The sequence below is a fragment of the Anabas testudineus genome, chromosome 17 (genome assembly GCF_900324465.2).
Source record: "Anabas testudineus chromosome 17, fAnaTes1.2, whole genome shotgun sequence".
In the NCBI taxonomy this organism is placed as follows: Eukaryota; Metazoa; Chordata; class Actinopteri; order Anabantiformes; family Anabantidae; genus Anabas; species Anabas testudineus.
The window spans coordinates 12,573,941-12,595,209 of record NC_046626.1 but is presented as its reverse complement, the minus strand read 5'-3'; the positions used below and the strand labels follow the sequence as shown (position 1 = coordinate 12,595,209).

At 41.6% G+C, this 21,269-nt stretch overlaps 1 protein-coding gene across 1 annotated transcript in view; it reads left to right on the top strand.

The window, feature by feature from the left end:
- The first annotated feature begins 614 nt into the window (after positions 1-614).
- Positions 615-21,269, top strand: part of LOC113171932 (cadherin-2-like) — a 63,204-nt gene continuing 42,549 nt past the window's right edge. Inside the window, exons 1-2 of the mRNA XM_026374670.1 lie at positions 615-861; positions 2,497-2,605. Coding sequence (XP_026230455.1) covers positions 802-861; positions 2,497-2,605 — 169 coding nt within the window. The 5' untranslated portion in view covers positions 615-801. The remainder of the gene's footprint in view (positions 862-2,496; positions 2,606-21,269) is intronic.

Sequence of the window (21,269 nt, the reverse complement as noted above, 5' to 3'; positions counted from 1 at the left end):
CACATAATAAGCAGTTTCCTTTGAGAAGGAGGAAGTAGGCCTACTGTAGCTGTGGAAACCATTTCCTTTTGATTGGAAATACAGCTCAGCAGTAGCCTATTTTTGGGGACAGTAATATGCTGATGGAAACTATAGAGCAGCTTCAATCAGGATACTAAAGCCTCATCAGCAGTTTTTGCATTTATTTGAGGTGTCAAGAGATGCGAACAGCATCCAAATTAAATAAGGATATAATACAGGCACATGCTGCAAAGACAGAGACGAGAAAGAAGACAAGACAAGAAATAATAATAATAATATGTACATATAACAATAGCACATGTTTGCCATAACGCATGATGACACCACACACACACATGAACACAATTACTATGTGGCTGCTGTGTCATATGGGATGATAGTTCACAGGAGCACCCCTACCCCCCCCTCTTGTCCCATCACTGAAGTTGTGTGTGTCACCAGTAGGGAGAGACAGAGAGATGGGCGGTTTATAGACGACTAGTGGCCGGGGCTCCTTTTTGTTTTCGCGCAGCACTGGATGGGAGGGCGCAGCAGCCTCAGTACCAGGCAGTGCTCCGAGCAGGCACACAGTGATCGAGGCTGCTACATGCTGCTGCTGCTGCTGCTGCCTCCACCACCAGCTCCTGCTTTTTGACGTACAGGGACGTTCTCCAGTCAAAGGGATATTGCGGGGTTTTTTTTTTTTTTTAATTTTTAATTTTTCTATTTCTATTTCTTTCTTTTTTTTTTTTGTACTCGGATACCGAAGGAGGGGGAGATTAAGCAGTGGCGAGCGCACCAATGTACTCACTACACGAGGGCGGCGGACTGCTTGTGCTGGCGGTCTTGGCTGGACTGCAGGTAACGTTTATGTTCGGAGCCGGTTTCGAGCGAGCGAGAGTTGCGCCGGACACTTTTACGCGTCGGCTCCACCTCGTACCGGTGCCGGCTGTTGGTTGAGTTAGGAGCCCGGTCGAGCTGTTCTCCAGCCAACAATTGTATATATAACAAAAAAAAAAAAACGCACCATAAATGAACCGTAAAGTGGGTCCAGCACCGGCTAGAACTACTAGTTAACGGGCATTTTAATGGTGCGCGCACGGAAGCTACGCACATTTAATTAATTTGTCTCATTCGTGAGGAATTAGAAACGATAACGGCGATATCTTTGTTTGAGACTTCATGTGGCTGAATATTTTATTGTCTTGAAGTTAGGTGAGTCAGGCCCACGTCAACCCAGTTCTCACTTGGTTATATTTAGTTTAGCTTTAATATTTATGTAGATTGCTGCAGCGTTTCCATGCCCCCCCCCCCCCCCCCACCGGCGACTTAATTGCCTTTTCCCGTAAATACCGTTAGAAGCAACAATGACAAGTAGCCTGCTGTGAATTAAAGTGGTGGTGCAGGTTGGACAGTCCTGCACGAACCAGTGGGATCATTATGAGCGTCCATCCCTAAGGAGTCAACCTGTCGCTGTAATGTGGAATTGATTTATTTATTTATTATATTTATTTATACTCTGAGGCTACTTTTCTCCTCCTTTTGTTGAGAACACAGCTAAAAGATATAGTTTGACCACCAGAAGTAGCTCCTACAAAGGACTGGCGTCTGCGCACCAACCAACGTGCTAAAATTCCTGCTCTGCTCCCCCCCCTCTCTTTTCTGCAAGTCGTTTTCCATTTAAATTCCTCTGATTAAGAATGGCAAGTGGCACGGATACCCACAATGCTCTTTTTCAGCAGGGCTCCTCTCGTTTTACATTCTTTTGAGAGCGCATGCAAAGAAACGGGGCCAGGCCTCTGTTCCTGGGAGCTGACTCAATGCCGAGCCTGTGTGATGGAGTAGTGGGACATGCCTGGACACCAGAGCATGGTCTCCGCTTGTGCTCTGTGATTTCTCCCATTTGCACTTTAAGGAAAAAGCAAGCTCCAGTGATTCACAGATTTTCCCCCATTATTTCCCAAATCTTTCAAGTTGACACTATAAGCATAGTTTTACTTTGACAAAGGAGGAGAAAGAAATTGTCTGTATCCATCACAGTCACATCTTTACAGTTTCTTTAGGCATCAGCTGACTTTATTTCTTGTTTATTCAGCCGTGCGGCCACATAAATGTTTATTCCCACAACAGTGCATCGTTCGCATTTACTCTTTATTCCCTTGTTCCTGTACTTCAAAGTGGAGTGTTTGTCCACAGTAGTGTGTTGATAAGGGGGGGGGGGGGTGCTGAAGTGAGAATGCTGGTTATAACCCTACCCTGTGTCTGGGCCCCTCCAGGGGGACAAATGAAGCTTGTTCTTGCCTAGCCATGCTTTTTGGCTAATGCTTAACCCTTTTGGCCTCATTATCCTAATTGCGGTCCCTGCTATAAAAACAACAGATGCTTTTGTACAACTGCGGGGATGTCGGAACGTGACCAAGAGGGTTTTTAGAGGCAACAAAGTGCATTTTTGAAGCTTGATTTATGACTCATTTTTGCCCCCCCCCCCCATCACAGATTGCAGCAGAGGGCAGGGGCACCCCACCATGCAGGCCGGGCTTCACTGAAGATGTATACAAGGCTGAATTGCCAGATACCACAGAGGAAGGACAGCTCCTTTTCAATGGTGAGTGTGAAATACTGCTAGTACTGTTCCACCTAGCGTTGTGGATGCTTCTTGTGTGTGTGTGTGTGTGTGTGTGTGTGTTCGATTGTGTGCATGTGTTGGTATGCGCATCAGTCGTGTGTGTGCTCTCCTCCATGTGTTACATTTCAGGCAGGCTTAGAGCAAGTCGGACATATTTAAACAATTAGCTTCAGTGTTGCTGTGCGGTACTGCAAGCCATGTAGTTTCCCCTTGTAAACGAGTTCAAATGCGGTTCAACTTTATGTAGCTCCTGTCCTTGTTGCTTACGCTGTGTTTTGTCTTTTTAAAGCAGATAAAAACATAAGCAGCTTGAGGCTAAACTGTTTCCTAAATTTTTTATTTTTGTGAGAAGAATATGATTTATGCTATTTTTATCATTACAAGTAGTAAAACTTTGTTGATTGTCCTAATTTAACACACCCTCGATACTGATTTTAACCATAAGCAGCAAATGATTCTGCAGCTTTTAACACTTACAACCTAAAATGCTCCTGCTAGAATCTTACAGCAATTTCTCCAACGCAATGGCAGTTATAACAGCAATTTAAGTATCTTTTAAAATGTTTGTTACACCAGGAGTAGCAGTATGTTTTTATATAACCTGCTGCATACAGTGTGCAAAAAAATAACTATTATTTTTGCTGTAGTCCATTACATTGCAGCAGGCATGACCAATACTCCTTCTTTGGAGTTTAATATTTGCAAAATGAGGATGCAGCTACCGTGAAATGGTATGCAGGCCTACAGACGGTAATAGAAATTGTAATATATCAACAGTGTACTATTAGAGAGGTTGGAGCCTGGAGGTCATTTGGACCACGACGCATTCTCACTTGTGTTGGATTTCACACTGTGCGCCTAAAACTAGCACACTGCCGTTGGTGTGACTCAGAGAGGTGGCGAGGAGGTGGCAATGAAGGGAGAAGAAAGGAGAAAGGGAAGAGGGTGCTTAGATGGGTGGGTACAGCTTTCACTGGGCTTTACCTTGTGCACAAGTTTCTGTTTGATCCTGCAGGTGATGGATTTCCCTCTGTTGGCTTGTGGATGAGCCGTGACCAGGGGTAATCAGGTTCCCTTTTGTTTGCCCTCCACACTACTCCCCCCCTCCTCTCCTCTTTTCTCTCGCTTCCCCTCCCCCAGTGAGTTGTTGCTCTGTGGAGATTTCCTTGACACAGAGGGGCACTCCTGTGTCATTGTAATGCAGCAGAGCTCAGCAGCGTGGGATGGTGTTAATGAAACTGCTTTCTCTAATGAAAAGCTCCTGTGGCATGTTTTGAAAGACAAAGGCCCCACAGTGGGAAGAGTTTGCGCAAAGTTTTTCAACCTTGCTTTCACCATGCTGCTTTGGAAAATTGTTTCTGACCTGTTTTTTTGTCTTTTGTCAAATTGATGCTTCTTAAGCTGACCAATGCTTTATGTGCCCTTGCATTTCATTAACTTTATCAATTGTGCCCTTAAGTAATGAATGGAACAGCAGTGAGTGAATGTTGTTCAGGTAATTTTCTAAATAACCTGGTCAGCCAATTCCAGTATGCATAAATGTCTGCTCAAGAAATATCATCTGATGGGGTAGATAGCACATATGAAATAAGATCTGCCGGAGTATCCGTGTAATGCCATCAGTATACTGTCTAAGGTCTCAGTAATATGACTCCGATGCTCATATTGTATTGCCTTTGACCCCAAATATGCATCAGATGTATTGAGAGCGAGCTGTTAGATATCTTTGTTCCATGTAATTTCAGTCTCTTCTGTGCTATTGATTACGAGAATACGCATCCTGTGACCTGAAAGGCCTGGAAATGGCGACAGTTGACATGTAAACAGGCGACGCTGTATATGCAAATTTAAAGACATCTTGTGGATTTGATAATGGCAGCTGGAGCAAATAAGTTAATATAGCTGTTGGATTGTAAGATTCAATCACGTCCCTGTTAGATAGCTAAATGATATCTCATTGATTTACAATAGATTTGCTGAAATGTATTTCTTCAAAGGTGCTTGGCAGAATAGCTCAGAGAAAAGCCAGGAAGGACAATTATGTCTGTGAGAACTCTCCAGTGATCCATTAAAGGGAGGTTATGCTCACTGTATGCTGATGTAAAACCAGGTTAGAAAGTTCAACCTCTTGGGGGCCCATATGACCTTGCCTTTAAGGTAGCAATATTTGCTCTGGCCTGAGAGTAAAGATAAACAACCATGGTTATTTATTACAGAAGTCTTAAGTCTTAAAGTAATTGGGCAGTTGTTCATCTTATCTTGTTTCTTCTAAATAGCATTCAATTTCAGGTAGGCCGTGTCTGCCGGTGTTTTACCCCTGGGTGTCTAATGGAATTCTGGAGAGCTGACACACATCGTGCAGTTTCTTTCAGATGAGGCCTGTGAAGCAGGGTTGCAAAGTGAGTCAGTCTGAGCATTATTCAGCAGAGGTTTCCCTCCCTAAAAACTGGGTTAATGAAAAGCCCAAAAGCCTAATTGAGCTTAATACACTCTCTTATGCTGCTGTTCTTCCTTCCCTACCTACTATCTAATTCTGCTTTCATTTTTCTATCTCCACCCCTCAGCCCTGTGTTTTGCTTGTTTGTTTTTTCTTTCTTTTTTTTTTTGACAGTTATACAAGTTCTGGTGATGAAAAAGAAGTATGTTTATAGTCTGCTTTAGCTTTGGTCCATGTGCTTTAAATGTGAGCATGTCAAGGGAGTCCAGTGAACTGGCTCCAGAGTTGAGTTGGGGGAAGGGATTTATAGTCGACTAGTTTATTAATGTTAAAGTCAATGTCCGAATTGAGAACTTGAACCGGAAAGCCCTGTTGGACTAAATATATTTTGGTTTTTAAGTAATCTATGATTAGTTATAATCACTTCTCATTGCTGGGTTTGTTTAAGTCGAGCCATTTTGGCAAGAATAACATTGTATTTGTGAAATCCTAAATTTTGCACTGACTGAACCCATTTTATGTTGTTCTGGTTCTCTGCACTCTGTTAAGATTCTGATGGCCCCGGGTACAGCTGGGGCCACTCAGATGTGTTTAAGGGGCCCCAGTGTTTGGTGAGACATGACCCTGCTCGACCCTCTCCCGTAAACTGGGCCAAGTGCTCGGCAATACTACTGAACCTTTTTTTCCTGCTCTCAGATTGGGAATGAGTGTTGTGGGGGTTTCCTGGTGAACTATAGATGAATGGAACACCATCCCAAGAGGTCCTAACCCCTCACCAGGGAGGCCACAAAGGCATGGCACCTCTACATTATGTTGCTCTGACCTATGGAGCTGATCATTCATCAGTTAAAAAGCCAAATTTGAGGCTGCATGATAGACAGTAAATAACTAATGTGACCTTTGTATTATTGACCAAAGATGACAATCTCTGGAACACTGCAGAAGTTTATATACCTCTGTTGTTTAGTGAAATATGATCGACGTGTCTGTTGATTAATTTAGCAGATCATTGACATTTCTAATTGAATACTAATATGTCTGCAAACACATCAGCAGCCTAAGCTGGGAGCATTTCACGTGTACATGTGACTGAAAATCACCACGTATGAATGTGAAAATTTATTTGGGTGCACCAGTGCGAATGACTCACCGGGACACATTTCATTAGCACTTGAAAAGAGCAGCGAGTGAGATTAGCGGATCTGCAAATACAGTTCTGGTGTTTATGCTGCAACATCTTCTCCCTGTGACCTGGGGGCGGGGCTCAACTCCTCCACATGGAGGCAGGAGAACAGGGGGAGCCCAGGTGAAATAAGACTTTGCACCTGAGTTGTTGCTGTACATGTGATAAAAGCATGTAAAAAGTGTTAATTATATCAAATTAAGGGACGGTACAGAGTGAAGCCATTTGTGTTTTTGAAATCTTTTTTATATAGAATTAAACATTCTTATAATTCATTAAATGTTCATTTAAAATCGGCATATTTGTGTCTCATTCGTAATTTTCAAATTCTTGTATATTATCTGATGCAAAATATATGTGAGAGACATCAGCACCATTGGAAAAACCCCATAGTTAGGGTGTCAGATCGTCTGCTGTGGATTGCTGCTGTGCGATGTGCCATTGTTGAATAATTCAACAGTCAAACATGACTTTCTTAATATTAAAATCCCTGTTCAGGAAAAGATCCATATAGCCAATGGCCATCCTTGGGCTTTAAACTTCAGTTCCTTTATTTCTTTCAAACTGAGGAAGCAGGTTCACTGCAAGTTTGTTCATAAGAGCAATCCATTGTCCCAACCCCCTCTTTTTTTTCTGTAAGCAGATCAATAAATACAGGGTCTTTGTTTGCACTGATCAATATGATGTAATGAAGGCTCTGCTCCAGTTCCCAGCTAAAGCATCACTGGTAGGTTAGAGATGAATTTGTTTTATTTTTTCTTGTTATCGGCCTGCATACATTTATTTTTATCTCCCGTCACTTGTCTTTTTTTTTTTTTGTTGTTCCTGTGAGCACCATGGCCTAGATTACCACCACATAAATCTTGGGACTATGTGGTATTAGACTGTTGATTTGCCTATAACGTAACAAGAAAGAAGAGTTAACTGCATTGGATCTCAGTTCCAATGTAGTCATGAGGTTATATTGCAAATATAAAGTTCTAATAATGTTCCCATATTAGGCCAAGTGCACCCATCTGTGGCTAATTTGTGGGCGTGCTTTTTTGAGCTGGCTGGGTGGCATGACAGGATAGGATATATTTTATTCATGTCTGACCTTTTAAGGTTCTATGTTTTTAAGTTATTCCTCCATATTTAGAAGCAGGCAGGTACTTGTGCAGTGCCTAAATGTAGAGGCTTGACATTGCCCTGGTGGCTTCTCATCACCTCTGTTTATATCTCTCTTATCAGCTACAGGCCCTGTCCGACGCTATTGGCACCTAATGGGGTGCCTCTGACATTGAGCAGTAGTAAAGGTGTGCCTCTCTCATGCCTGTCATGAGTGTGTGGTTGTTTGTCCTTGGCATATAATTAGATTGTTCAACCCAGACTGCTCTTGGTGGTGGTGGACAAGTGTATCATAGTAACAGAGACTTCCAATGTATAAACAGCTGTTGGTGAAGCCTGTTTAACCAAGACTGTTTATAACAACATAAAGGCTGACTGAAAACAAGCAGTCAGGCCATGCTATATAATAAGACTTGTAAAATGTACATTATTATTGTCTCTCACAAGGTTGTATTTTACTACATTTAGCAATCTTTGCCAAAATGTCATTGTCTCTGGTGACCCACGGTGATGGAGACATATTTCAGATTCTACTGCTGCGTCACACGTCTCCTTCAAAGGTTAAAAGGTATTTATGGGTTATTTAGTTGTAGACCACACCTGGGCCCCTACATCCATGACTCTGGTGTGTGTGCCCCGTCTATTTATGCAATGCTTACCTGTTTACAGTTGGTCCCACCATGAAAGGGAGCTTGGATCATTTTTAGTAATTGTCACGTTCCCCGCCTGGCACACTGGTTATGATGTGTTTTATTTAACGTGAAGAACATTGAGAAAGTGCAGAAAGATGACCCTGCTCTGTAATGAGGCCATGTATAAATAGCTGTATTGACCTGACATTCTGCATATACGCCTCCATATAACTAGGCAAGTGTTATTTTTCACAAGTGAAATGCTAGAACCACTGTAGAAGAGAAAATGCCAGCTTGCACCTCGAAGATTATACATCAGCACTATGGAGTGAATTGTTTACTTTTCTGGAGACTGATTTGTGGATTTCAGTGCCATTTTTCTTCCGTGGGACAGCCTTTTTTGGCTGGCAGAGCAAACAACTCCATATCTCTTTCACAGACCCTGTCTCTACAAAGACAGCTCTGTTTGCAGTGTTGCCCCAGCTGTTTATTGTGCAATACCCCGGTTCGATTTTGCCCACAGTTTCTCTCTCTTTGCCGTGCTTGTTTTTCTCATTATGTTAAGGTAGGAGAGTACAGGGAGCCTTGTCTTTGTGTTTTTCCACCAGGAGGCATTTGTAATGGAGCCACTCCCATTCCCCACTACTTTCTCTGTCCTTAAATCTTTTGTTCGCCAAGAACTACATTAAGCTTCAGCTTTGTTGCTTTTAATCAACAACATTCACCGTCTGCCCAGATGTAGATTCAGCCACGTTACCTGTCTCACGTAACTGTGAGTGACAGACAGCGGGCAGGCACGGCGCCTTTGTGTGCAAAGAGGGAAAGCTAATACTCCAATGAATATATTAATGAGATAGTTTGAGCAAGTGTAGAAAATAGAAACAGAACTAGCCCCGTGCTTAGCCTCTCTCTGTATGCAAGTGACACACATAGCTCACATTTTCAAAACCTCATGCTGTGTTCAAGAGCCTGCATGAATTGGCACGCTATTATTCCTTTGACAACAAAAGAGAAATTTGAAGCAGGGATACGTTAATTGACCCAGATACTGTAACGATGTTCACAAAGGCCAATATCCTGTCTGGGAAGACATGTCTACTTCCTGCAAACCACGCCAACTATTGTGTTCCGGCAAGGGGCTTCAATTTCAATGCACCGGCGCTTCTCTGGACACTAGCCTCTGATGAGTCACTAGGTCGTATCTTGTGACATTCTCCATGCATCCTCTTTTTATCCAGTCCGCTATCTGCTCCCTCCACCACTCCCTTCCCTGCCAACCCTTCCCCCCTCTTCCACATGTGAGCCTTAAGATGGAGGAGCTTCTTTGGCTCTATATAATGATTGATGTGTCTAAATGGAAAATTGCAAGGACAGTACTGAAGCATTTAGCCCTTTATTCTACAAATGAGTTTATTTCTTGCAGTGACCTTGTTTGCTTTATGTCTTTAGTCATGAGTGTGATATGTGATTTCAGTGTTGTTGGCAATGTGTTTGATAGATGGTGGTCTGAGGTTTTGTATTGTTTTGTATTGTTTGTAGTTTTCTTTCTTATGCTTAAAAAAAAAAAAAAAACTTATGCTCCATGTGGAAGAGAGAATATAAATACATCTGACCCCCAAAACTGTTGGTGCATCAGATAAATACACGTAGCCCACCATACTCCTTGTCTCAAGTGAGCGGGTGTTACCTCGCCTTGCTGACACCAGTGTCTGCCGTCACCACGCACATATTATGATTGACCACACTATGGCAGTAAGCAACATATCGCTCTGCGGCCTGTGTTGTCTGAATTTATTTTATCTCCCCCTCTGTCGATATTTACTGAGGCATTAAAGAGGCTGCAGTGTGCCGCTACTTTATTTCCTGTAGCACTGCCTGCTCAGCAGGATGGAGGCTGGAGGGGGGGAATCTTACTGAAGGGTATAACTGCTGCTACAAAGTGAAAGGCTCCTAATTTCTTCAAACACGTTGAAGAAATTCTGAATCACATAAAATAACCTTGTGTGTTAGGGAAATATGCACCAATAAGTTTGATAAGACAAAGGCATATGGCAGAACAGTTTCAGTGTGATTTTGATTTGAATTTCATTCGTTGGAAATGACTTTAACATTGTAAGCACAGAACTGTGGAGAAAATCACAACATTTGTATAATCAATTACAAGAACTGGCTAAATTAAGAGATGTCTGAACACTGAGTGCCAGAAAGACTCCGTCACAAACCTCGCAACAATATTTATATTCTACATATTGTATTCTACATCAGCTCTTACAACGAAGATTAGCAGCTTTTTAAATCTCACCACCAATGAAGTGTAAGCAGATATTCATGTTTTTCTTTTCCAAGGCCTGAATATTGTAGCTTTCTAGATGTTTAAAGCTTTTCATATCGTCACTAATTTCTTCAGCTTTACCTGCTGCTTGAAGCTGGGCAGGTAAGATCTGCTTGTGTGAGCTTATGAGCTGGGAGCAGCTGTCTATTTAAGCAGCATGATTAATTGTATTAAAATCAATATTTACATTCATAATGCTCAAATCTCATTGGTACATGACAATGATTTTGCTGTGTTTGGACTAGCAGGAGATCACTTGCATTAAAAAACATGGCTAATTTCTCCCTAAAGTGCAAATTGAAATAAGAATGAAAAAGATAATATGAAGTCCTATTGGTTGTTGTGAGGCAGAGTAATTCAATCTATCCACTGTGAGATCTGCAATACACGTGCTTAATACCACATAACACTCACATTCATTTGCAAACAGCTTTTGTGTTTCAACATGGCGATGATATACACATGCACATTGCAAGCAAATCACATGGTTGCACACGGCATGGAAAAGTAACACAACCAAATTATTCAAAGTGCTGAAACGATCAAGGCTATAAAACTACCAGAAACTCCCAACAGCATGTAGGGTCTAGTCTCTTGTTTTTTTTGAAGGAGAGAATGGAATCTGAACAAAAACCTACAAGGGAGTACTTGTTTGTGAGACTTGTCCATTACATTACACTGTACGTAAGTGCTGCTGTGTTCTGGTCACTTTCACTGTGGTTTTCCTGTGGTTTACTGTGGTTACTCTCCCATTCAAAAGCATTATTTGTTTTACTGTTAATATAAATACATATTAATTGGATTAGATGTTAATAATAAATAATAAACAGTTAACTAAGAAAAATGTCAGTGCCCTGACTATTGATCCTTGTTTTACTATTTACTTTGTTCAGCCCCAATGCAGGTTTCGAGATGTGCAATCCACTCAATCTTATATAGATTCCGTGTAAGCCCTTCAGTCTCACACTAAATGTTCTAAGCACTGTGACCTTTGTAGAAGATAAGCTTTCTTCAGCTGACTTGAAGAGTTTGGAATAACGGCCTCAACCATTAATTTATGGCATTACTAACCATATGAGCGCTGTGAGCCAAGGTTATTGACCTTTCACGCCTGTCACTAGTGATAGAGGAAGCCAGACCCAGGAGGAAAATGAATTGTGCTTATTAAGGAGCTGGGCTTTGAATCAAACCTACAGGGCAACTTTATTCTCCAGTTTTCGCTTTCATTTAAATCATTACTTTCCTGCACTGTTTGACCACTTGTCTTCTGCCAAAGTGGAAACTGAGATCACATACACCGGGAGTTACGCTGAATCATATTGCTGCCCTGAATGTCTGAAAAAGATCCGTGTGCAATGCGTGAGCTGCCTTACGGATTAACACTTGGAGCACAAAACACATTAGAGCAGCACATTGTTAACTGAGGTCATTTTTGTCAGATGAAGGATTTTGTGGTTTCAGAATCATTAATCAACATATTTTTTGCAAAGGCACGCTGCTAGACAGACAACGCAGTTATATTTTGATCACATCTTCTTTGTCTTTGTGGTCTTTGTCCGTGATTTACTTGTACATTTATAGCTGTTAAACAAATGAAAAATGCTGAACAGGCAGAAAGCCATTTGGATAAAAGAAAGCATGTAAGGAATGTTGTGTGGACTGTGGAGAAACAGAGCCATGGATAGAGACGATTGAGTGCATGTTATTTCATCCTCATCCTCCCTAGTCTGTAAAACCTGGTGGGAGGCAAGGGAGGCATGCATTTATATTGGATCAACATGCTATGATGTTATTTCCAGCTCCTCTACTTGTGTTTATAATCACACTCGGTCTCTTATGGGGTTCAACTCAAAACCATTTTTATTGACTCTGGAGAAGCTTATCTCTGCCTGATGCATTGTTTGTACATAGGACTGCAATCACATCCCAGTGGAAATAAGCAATAGATAAAAATAGAGAACTTGTACCATAAATGTGTTTTTGTTATTAGAGGACATCCCCAGTGAGGTCCAGCTTAAAGGGCATTTGTAATATTGTACATTTATACATATACTTTAGATATTCTAAGTGGGCTTAGCTATAACCTCATTTAGAGAGCAAGAACAAAGACAGAATCACACGTGCAGCTTCAAACATCCTCTAGCATTAATGTTCAAATGTTCCAAGTCTTTATTTGCAATGAGATTGCACAGAATGAGGTAAAAAGACTAATGCATGAGAGCTTTGTGTGCAGTTTGTAACTGCAGTGCATACTTGTGCATTGCTGGGACTTATTTGCATACTCAGGTGGACTACTTATCAACATGTACAGTGTGTACAAAATGGAAAACATTATCTTTGCCTGTGGGCAACAGGGACTCGTGTGAGTGGGAGGACTATTTTGGACCAGAAAAGCTCCATATCGCAAAAGCTTACACCTCAAGCTGGGACTATGGACAAGTGGGTGCCAACTGATGGGGGAAAATAGGCACTTATGGTATGATGACACTGTAGCTAAATATGGTTGTCACTCCAAATTAGAGGTTCACACACAGTTCAGCTAGAAAAGAGGATGACCGGCAAATATAGCAATAGTAAAGTGACTAGTAAGAATTTTTAGTTACAATTTAATGTCTATTTATTTCAGTTCTGCTGTGCGTACCGAACACACATGGGACAACTAGAAGTTATTCTTTTAAGCCCTCATTTCTCTTGAGTTCTCTTTATTTCACCCAAGATGTCAGCTACTCCTTGAGATAGAAACAGGATGTGCAATCCTCACATTTTAAACCCGATGATGCCTTCCTGTAGAGTTGCTCCTCCTGTGGGCCAAATTGTGCTTTAGGACCAAATGCTGTACTTTCCACTGAGCACTTTCCTTAAAGTGCTAAATATGTCAGCAGGAAAAGCACATGGAGTCACTGTCGGTTTATCACAACATGGCGACTCAAATCACACCCTTGGTTGTTTGTGCAGAAAAGTGGCACCATTTTGAGGTCTGCGCTAATGTTGCTGGGGTTATGGGTGTTTGCAATGGATGAGAACATTAATTCCATTTAACTGTTTATACTCATCTGTTCTGATATACAGTATGTAATTTAAATTGTCGCTGATGGATGGATGTTATTTATCTCTGGGCAATGTTTTCCACGGAACACAAACGATTACTTCAGTATTTATTGTTTGTGTTAAGCATATTCCACACCACAATAGCTTGTCTTTTTAAGGTGGTCTTATTGGATCAATAGTGGAAAAACAACTATAGTGAACCCGTTTTATTGTTTCCCCCCGTCCTACCAAGAATGTGTTGTCTAGGAGAGCTGAGGTCAAAAGACAAAACAAGGCTTTGTTGTGTATTTACCAGGCTTAGTTTGTGCAGAGTGACTGTGGTGGGAAACACTGGTAACCATTGTTTTATACATCTATACTGAAAGAGATTTTTCATTCATTATCTTTAATGATGTATATTCATTTTATTTACTTCGACTACCAACATAGCCACACAATGAAGTTGTACATTGAGTTTTTTCATAGGCGTAAAACCAGTCTAAACTGAAAAGATTTACGGAAGAGATCTGTGGCTTTTCAGTAAAAGATATTAGATAATACAAGATGGAGTACAATAAAATCCACTTTTGTCTTTGAGATTTTAGACTGTGGGGATAGTATATGCAAGCTTGCAATGCTGCCAAATTTCTTTTATGACTTAAATATTTTTCATAGTGTTGAATCCAGAAGCTGGTACTAAAACACAGCTTTAGTAAATGAATTTCCTCAGTGATAAGGTTGACAAATCATTCCATTACGAAGGTGATTCATCCACATTTGTGCCACAGCTATAATCAGTACATTCTCGCAGGAAAACAATGCGGCTGTTGTTGCTTTTAATGGTAGACGAACTAACAGCTAGAGCACTCTCACACTGAGCACCTTATGAGCAGTGCTGCTGCAGGCATTAAAGGGTGTGAGTGTGTGCAGCAGTAGGTGTTGGACCCCGCTGACAGCTGGAACAGCATTCTATGAAACTTGGCCACAGCCAATGCGGTGTCTATCTTTTCTTCAGCCTACTCTCTGATCCCCGGCCTCCATTTATTGGTTCGTCTGCAGTGTGCTTGGAAAATGCAATTCCACCACCATTGATTTGTGTGTTGAAATAAGGCAATCCAGACACTGGGCACATGCATGCAAGTGAGAAGTTTTTTTTCTTTCTTCCTTGTAACTAGTTTCCTCTCCCTGTCTCTCTCACTCCATTTCCACTATCTCTTTGTTTCTCTCACCTCCACTGCTTGAAAATCCATTCTCTGAGTGCCACACGGGCGAGACGATGGTTCCTTAGCTGCTTATCATGGTTTCCACCAGACCACCGAGAGGTCTGAGCATGTGCACACGTGCATCTGTGCACTACTGTTAAACTATATTCTGTGCAGGATAAGTGGGGATTGGCATGCCCTGTGCCCGTCAGAGCGTCTTACATCTGCTCAGAAAGGCGACAGCTGGGCAGAGATTTTCTTTTACTCCTCCCATATGAAATGGACAGACAGAAATGAGACATAAAGAGACGGCATTAGAGAAGGGACATAAAGAGCGGGGTAGCCGCAGCTTCCTCGCTGTGGCTTGGAGGAAAGCAAATGTTGTCACATGTGTTATAAGTTAGAGATGACATAACTATTTTTAAGAGTGGCCTAACACATTAAAGATGTGTGGCTGGCTCTCCTACTTTCTTTCTTTACTCTTTATGCTGTAAACACTGAGCAGTAATGGAAGGCATAAGAAGAGTAATTTATGTGCGGACGAGAAGGCTGAGATGAGCCCTCCCTCCGGGATTAATGGGAGTCTCTGTTCACAGGAAATATGAAAGGCCCTTTGTTGGTAAAGGGCTTGCTGCTGCCAGCAAATAACTACCCCCTGTCATATCAAAAATCCCCCAACCTCTAAATTCATTGCCTCCTCTGCTGCTCATCCTTCACCCCCCTTTTTTTTTCTTTAAGTCTGTGTGTTTTCTGTCAGAGTCGCTCATTTATGATTCTGTGCTGTGCCTGCTGTACAGAGGCCCAGGAGACACTATCTCCCGTTGTTAGTATTCACTGTCACTTCTAGAGTTCCGGCCATTGGGTGAGCAGAAGGAAGAGTGGGAGAAATAACGCTGTACAGGTGGTGATTCATAGTTTGACCTGCGATGCCATGTTCAGTCTTTTGCCTCTGCTGTTTTCTGTCTGATTCTCAGACTCGCTACCATATCACACACGGAATAGCTAGTTACCTATGGTTAATGTGTGACCAGTGGACTGTGTTGTTGGTAATGGTTTATTTTTAGCGTCGTGCCAGCGTGTGTTAGTCTGCTTGGTGGGTAAGCATACCGCCTTAGGCAATGCTAAATAAAGAATGGCCTACTGGTAAGGGGAAATGACTCTTTGGCACTACACCGGCAGTGTGTCTTTCATCAGGTCACACATTGGCCTCATCACACCTGCGGCTCAGGAAAAGAGGATGATCGACTGTTGGCAGGTGCTAATTTCTGGAAAAGAATACAGAAAGCAAACCTTGATATATATATATATATTTATATATATAATACACAATATTTTTATTTTTGCATCTAGGCCATACACCAAAATGTGAGCAATGAAGTATTTCACTATCGTTGTCTGCTTCATGTTTGAAGCTTCTCTTTTGCTCAAGCACTTTAATAAACTATATCTATGCAGATTGATGCTCAAAAATCCTTATTTCAGTGACAGTGACTCTGATCTTACACTCAGAAACACTCAGAAAAGGCTTAAATTCTTTTCTCAGCTTCATTTCCTTTATTTGTACACTACTAAGAAAGAGAAAGAGTTTCTGAAACATCTCTGTGAAAAATTATGTATGTATATATGTACCGTATTTTCTATCTTAGGAGTTCCACGGTCAAAGCATAACGTGGATAATGTGGTTGTTTCTAACAAAGAGGGTGGGGACTGAATAAAAGGAGATCCCCAACTGAAAGAAGAGGGAGGAAGAAATAAAGAAGAAAAGGGACCTAAATTAAGAGGGCTCAACTTGGCAAAAGTCATGGGTTGTCAGGGGTAACTGTGGCACTGTGTAACCTGTCTCTGTTGTACTCTCCACTCAAGAACACTCAGAGACAGGCATATAGTAGGACTGAATATGAGCCTGACATTGAAAGAGTGAAACTAAATACACACAGTGGACGTCTGCCTTATAAATGATTTGTTATTGAGTTTTCCTGGGCTCGGCTTTGAGTGTAGATGCACTGGAGCTTTAATGAGCTTCATATTTTCATGTTATTCTATGCTTTAATTGTAATACTGAGGACGCCATTCATTTGTTTAATTTACTAGACTGGGAGCTGATGGCTGGGCTGGCATGGTAGGAGGGGAGTTTAATGGCCATCCTCTGGAAAGGATAAGGCTTATTAGGTCTGATGGACCTCCTGTCTCATATAACCTAATGTGGCCATGATAGAGAATTCTGGGTTTAGATACACTAGAACTATAAATCGTAGCATATTCTCAGGCTCTGGACTTTGTAATTGCCCATTAAGGGCCGTGTTTGTAGATGGTGGGGCCAGATGTCCCTGATGTGGCTGAGGGTCTAACGCACGCTTTAAAGAAGCATGCAGTTAAAGTGAGGAGGAACATGGGCTGGACACTGCCCCTCGTTAAAGTGGCCTACCCTCTGTTAGTAGACCCATAAAAAACCTTTAATGTTCTTAGCAGAGAAGCTCCACAATTCCACAGCCGTAAAAAATGGAATTGAATTCCATATGAATTCTCTGCTGTCATAGCTCACGGCACCAGCTGTCTGTCCGTGCTTAAATGCAACCCTTGGGCACCATTCCCTCTCAGTTTGGTGTGTTCCATATGTTACATTGATCTTAAAAGCTGAGCTCCCACTGCTCTACTTGAGCAGAAGACCTTAGCCTGATTGAGTGGGACATATGTTAGGACAGCATCAAACATTTCAGTGTTTGGTGTAAGATTGCATGACCCTGATGATGTTAATCTGATTGATTTACGATGCAAATGGGGTTTCTCGTGTCACCACGCGACTCATCTCTCATCCTTGACTTCTATTTCTTACTAAATGTATGTAAATTTGTGCTCGGTTCCATGAAAATGGCTGTCATAAAATGGTTATTTAATTTACTCAAGACAGACTGTGTGGGATAATGTTTCAGAGTTATAATGTACATCTATTGTCAGCAACCATCCCTATCCGAACACCCTATCTCTTGTTTGTGTTTGGGCTGTAAATGCCTGAGTGCAGCTGCCACCAGGGCACATCTAGGCGGTTCTGTAATGCCTGTGACCTCCTAATGTGGATTCCAGTGAGGCAGAAAGGCAAATGTTTGTGCTTCCAGGTCTTCTTGGTATCCTGGGTCACCACAACCGTCATGTTATACCCTTCCTGGACAGACCCTTCAGCTCAGAATGCACAGTAACCACTAGCATCCCAGCTGTAGACACTTAAAAATATCTGCCGTTATTTTGAGGCCTGCATACTTAATTATTAGGCTTCTGGCACAGAAGCCCACTATGAGGCTCAACTGGAAAGTTTTCAAGGAAGGAATCTGATTTAATGCCCTTATAATGCCATGCTCCCTTATTAATGCTCATTGCACTTTGTGTGAACTACACCCTTTTTAGATAATGCAACCTTTTAATGTTGGTCTGGGTAAAATGTAGGAAACCCTCTGCTTAGCTATGCTTGGTTAGTGTGCAACAATCCTTTGTCCCACTATGTCTTTAATTTTATTGTTTTCTTTGCTGTGGGATGTAATGGCCTGGTTTGTATGCTGGTCATAGTGAGTGCCAATGGAAATCTTATTTACACTAGCTGGGTTTAGGAGTGCTGGCTAGCACAGCGGAAAGTGTCCCCTTTTTGTAAGTCTGCAGGGTCTGCACTGAGTCCTGTCTCTGATGGATGGATCTTTTAATGTCACAGCTGAAAGGAGCCCCACAGTTTCCAATATGCACCCGGAATACAATAAAATAGCTACTAGTACAGCCCTGCTTTTACACCCTCCTCTATGTCTTTGTTTTGCAAGGTTTTTTCCCACTTTGTTTTGTTCCCTTTTCTCTCTTCCACAGCTCTTTTTACTCTCAGTCGAAAACTGATATGCAACGGACTGCTCGCTTCAGGTTACGGTGCAGGCTGTAGGATTCTTTTCAAACGGCGAACTCTGTGAATAATGGGTGGTGGTGAAGATGTGGGTACAGGGATGGATGAACGCAACACCAAGGGACGAGCTGCGCTCCCTTTTGCCGCTAGGCTAGAAACATTCATCTCCTGCCCAAATCACTCAAAGGGATTTGTGATGGGGATGATCTTTGACCCCTGTACGCCCACATTATGTAAATGTGCGTATAAAAGAGAGGGGTGATGTGTGTTATTTTGCACACAAACAATGCCGTTGAAGTCAGTGTGACGCTTGTTTTAGTTATTAAGTAGAAATTATGTGAACATACAACATCTCATTGGGTTTTAGTTAAACTTCTCTCCTCTCCTTTTTTCCCTCTGCAAGTGTGTGTATTTATCTTTAAATGTGTGTGTGGGCTTAACCACTAGTGTCCTGATGCATCAAGCAGCATAAAGAGAAATACAGGAAGCTGGACCTGTTGTCATGTAACTGAGCTTCTTCCATATGTTGTTATGACAGTGGTTGGGAAGGTAACCAGACCCCCGCCCCACTTTGTCAGCCCTGCAACCAACACCCCACCCCCCCCTCATGCTGTTATTGTCCCTGTGCACAAAGGATGGGGGATGTGTAACACAAGATGGAGCTACACACTGAGGTTCATAGACAACGCCCTTTCCCAGACTGTATCTGAATGTATCTATTGACCCTTTCTGGTTTTCTAAGTTTTATATTTCATACCAGAAAAGCAATCTGGGAAGCTACTGTGTTTTAGGTTTGAATCGGTTCAGTGTATGTTTTCTGACCTGATTCCGTATGTTCTTCCTGCTTTGGTATGATAAACACTGGTCTTCTTACAACTATAGTGACAGCAGTTTTACAGTGTGGTATATAAAAATTATGTGACGACCATATCATATCCTCGTTTTTTTAGTATTCAATCAGTGATGCTCTTAACATCTTCCAAAGAAAACTAAGTTAACATTTACTGTTTTGCTGTTTGCTTCAGAAGAAACTGAAAAACTGCTTTCCTCTGCCCTTGGTGTGCAGGGTTAATGAATATAACCCGTACCCCGTTTAACTATTCAGTAATGGAAGTTGCCCAACTAGACTTAAATGGTTCACAGTATTCAGTACTGTCTTTTTATATCCTGTCTCTACCTTTATGTTGATTTTTGCACAGTACAGTGTGTACTTCAAAATGGAATAATGCATTTTAAAGAAAAGGTGGCCTTCGAACTCAAATAAACTACAGTAAAGTTTTACCTCTGCATCACTGGTGGCACTTGATGATTAACTACACGACTGCTCACACAACATGGCTCACTCATGTAGCCTGTGTTGATGTGGTCAGGGATGATTATGCTCTAGCCTGCCCCCTGTGGCCAGCCTTTTGTGCCCCAGACACAGAAAAAGTTTGTAGGGAAGAATAGTACAATGACACAGATGAACATGCCATTATCAGTGCATACACTTTGCAAGTATATACCCAGCTTTTGTTAGTGTGTGTCTTTAGGTGACAGTTGCTCTTTTCTTAGGGTGTTGTAGTTTGACAGTTTCCAGAGCTGTCAAAAAAAAAAAAAAAGCTCTGATAAGCTGTTTTTAATTTGGAACACTTTGATTTCTTATAAGATTTTTCACATTAACAGTATTTTTGGACGCCAACCAGCCACCACATACTGTATATATTCAAATCCTTGATGTTACACACACAGAAGAGTAAGACTCACTTTCAAAATGCTGCTAAGATTGTAATTTAAAACAGTTGCTGGATTAAACTGAAGCACTTGGCTGAGCGTTTTATCTTTTAGTTTTTGAATTGTGCTTTTGACTTATGTGGTCAAATAAGTACAGTGTGAGCCTTTCGACATGTCAAGATGCATTTTATGAGGTGTTTTTCACTGTTTTTAATTAATCCAGCATTTTCAAATACATGGGACTTTTGCTTGTTTTTAAAGCCCAGTATGACTCTGATGTACTTAATTTGAGCCATATGTTGAAAAGGCTTGAAAGGGTTCCATGGCATCAACAGACACAGCTGGCCAGCAGTCTGTGATCTCATAGCATGCCATGTCTGCCATATTTCGCTGTACTCGTCAGCTTTGCCAGAGCCCTACCTCTTCTGAATAATTATTTGCGCTCAGATTCCAAATAACATGTCGATGATTAACCTTTAAAAGTGGCAGACATTGTGGTGAGTTTTTAGGGCTCCGCAAGTCGAGTGCTGACGTCATAGGGCTGGTAGGCCTGTAAAAATATCTGAATGTTATTTATGGGTGCTGTGTGCGCTTGTTTGAGAGGGACATCTCTTCAACACTTACATGTAGTGTTAGCATGAAAATTACAGTCTGCATTGGCAGTGAAGCAGCCGTGGCGAGTGAGTTACAGCCTAACTGGGCTCAGCACTGATCATTAACAGTCCTAACACACTCGGATATTAAAGTTTGTTTTACTGCTCCCATCAACAACCACGCAGGTGTATAGACATGTGTTATTGAATTCATATAATGTGAGTTATTAGGCTGTACATTTTGAGCGTCCGTGTGTATTGCTAGATCTCTCCTGTGTGGTCCTAGAGGAAATAGAGTAGTGCAGGAGATAATATTGCTTAATAAGCAGCTGTGTCATATCCCGAGCACAGAAGTTATGACCAAAAAAAAAAAAAAAGGTTATTATTATTATTATTATCACCTCTCGACCGCTTGTTTGATCCCCTACACCCATATGACCATGCTCACACCTGGTGCAGATAGACTTTGTTCAAAGCAATAAATAATAAGCTTACTTTTAGCACAAGGTTTTATCAGCCAATGAAATAAATGAGATTAAGCCA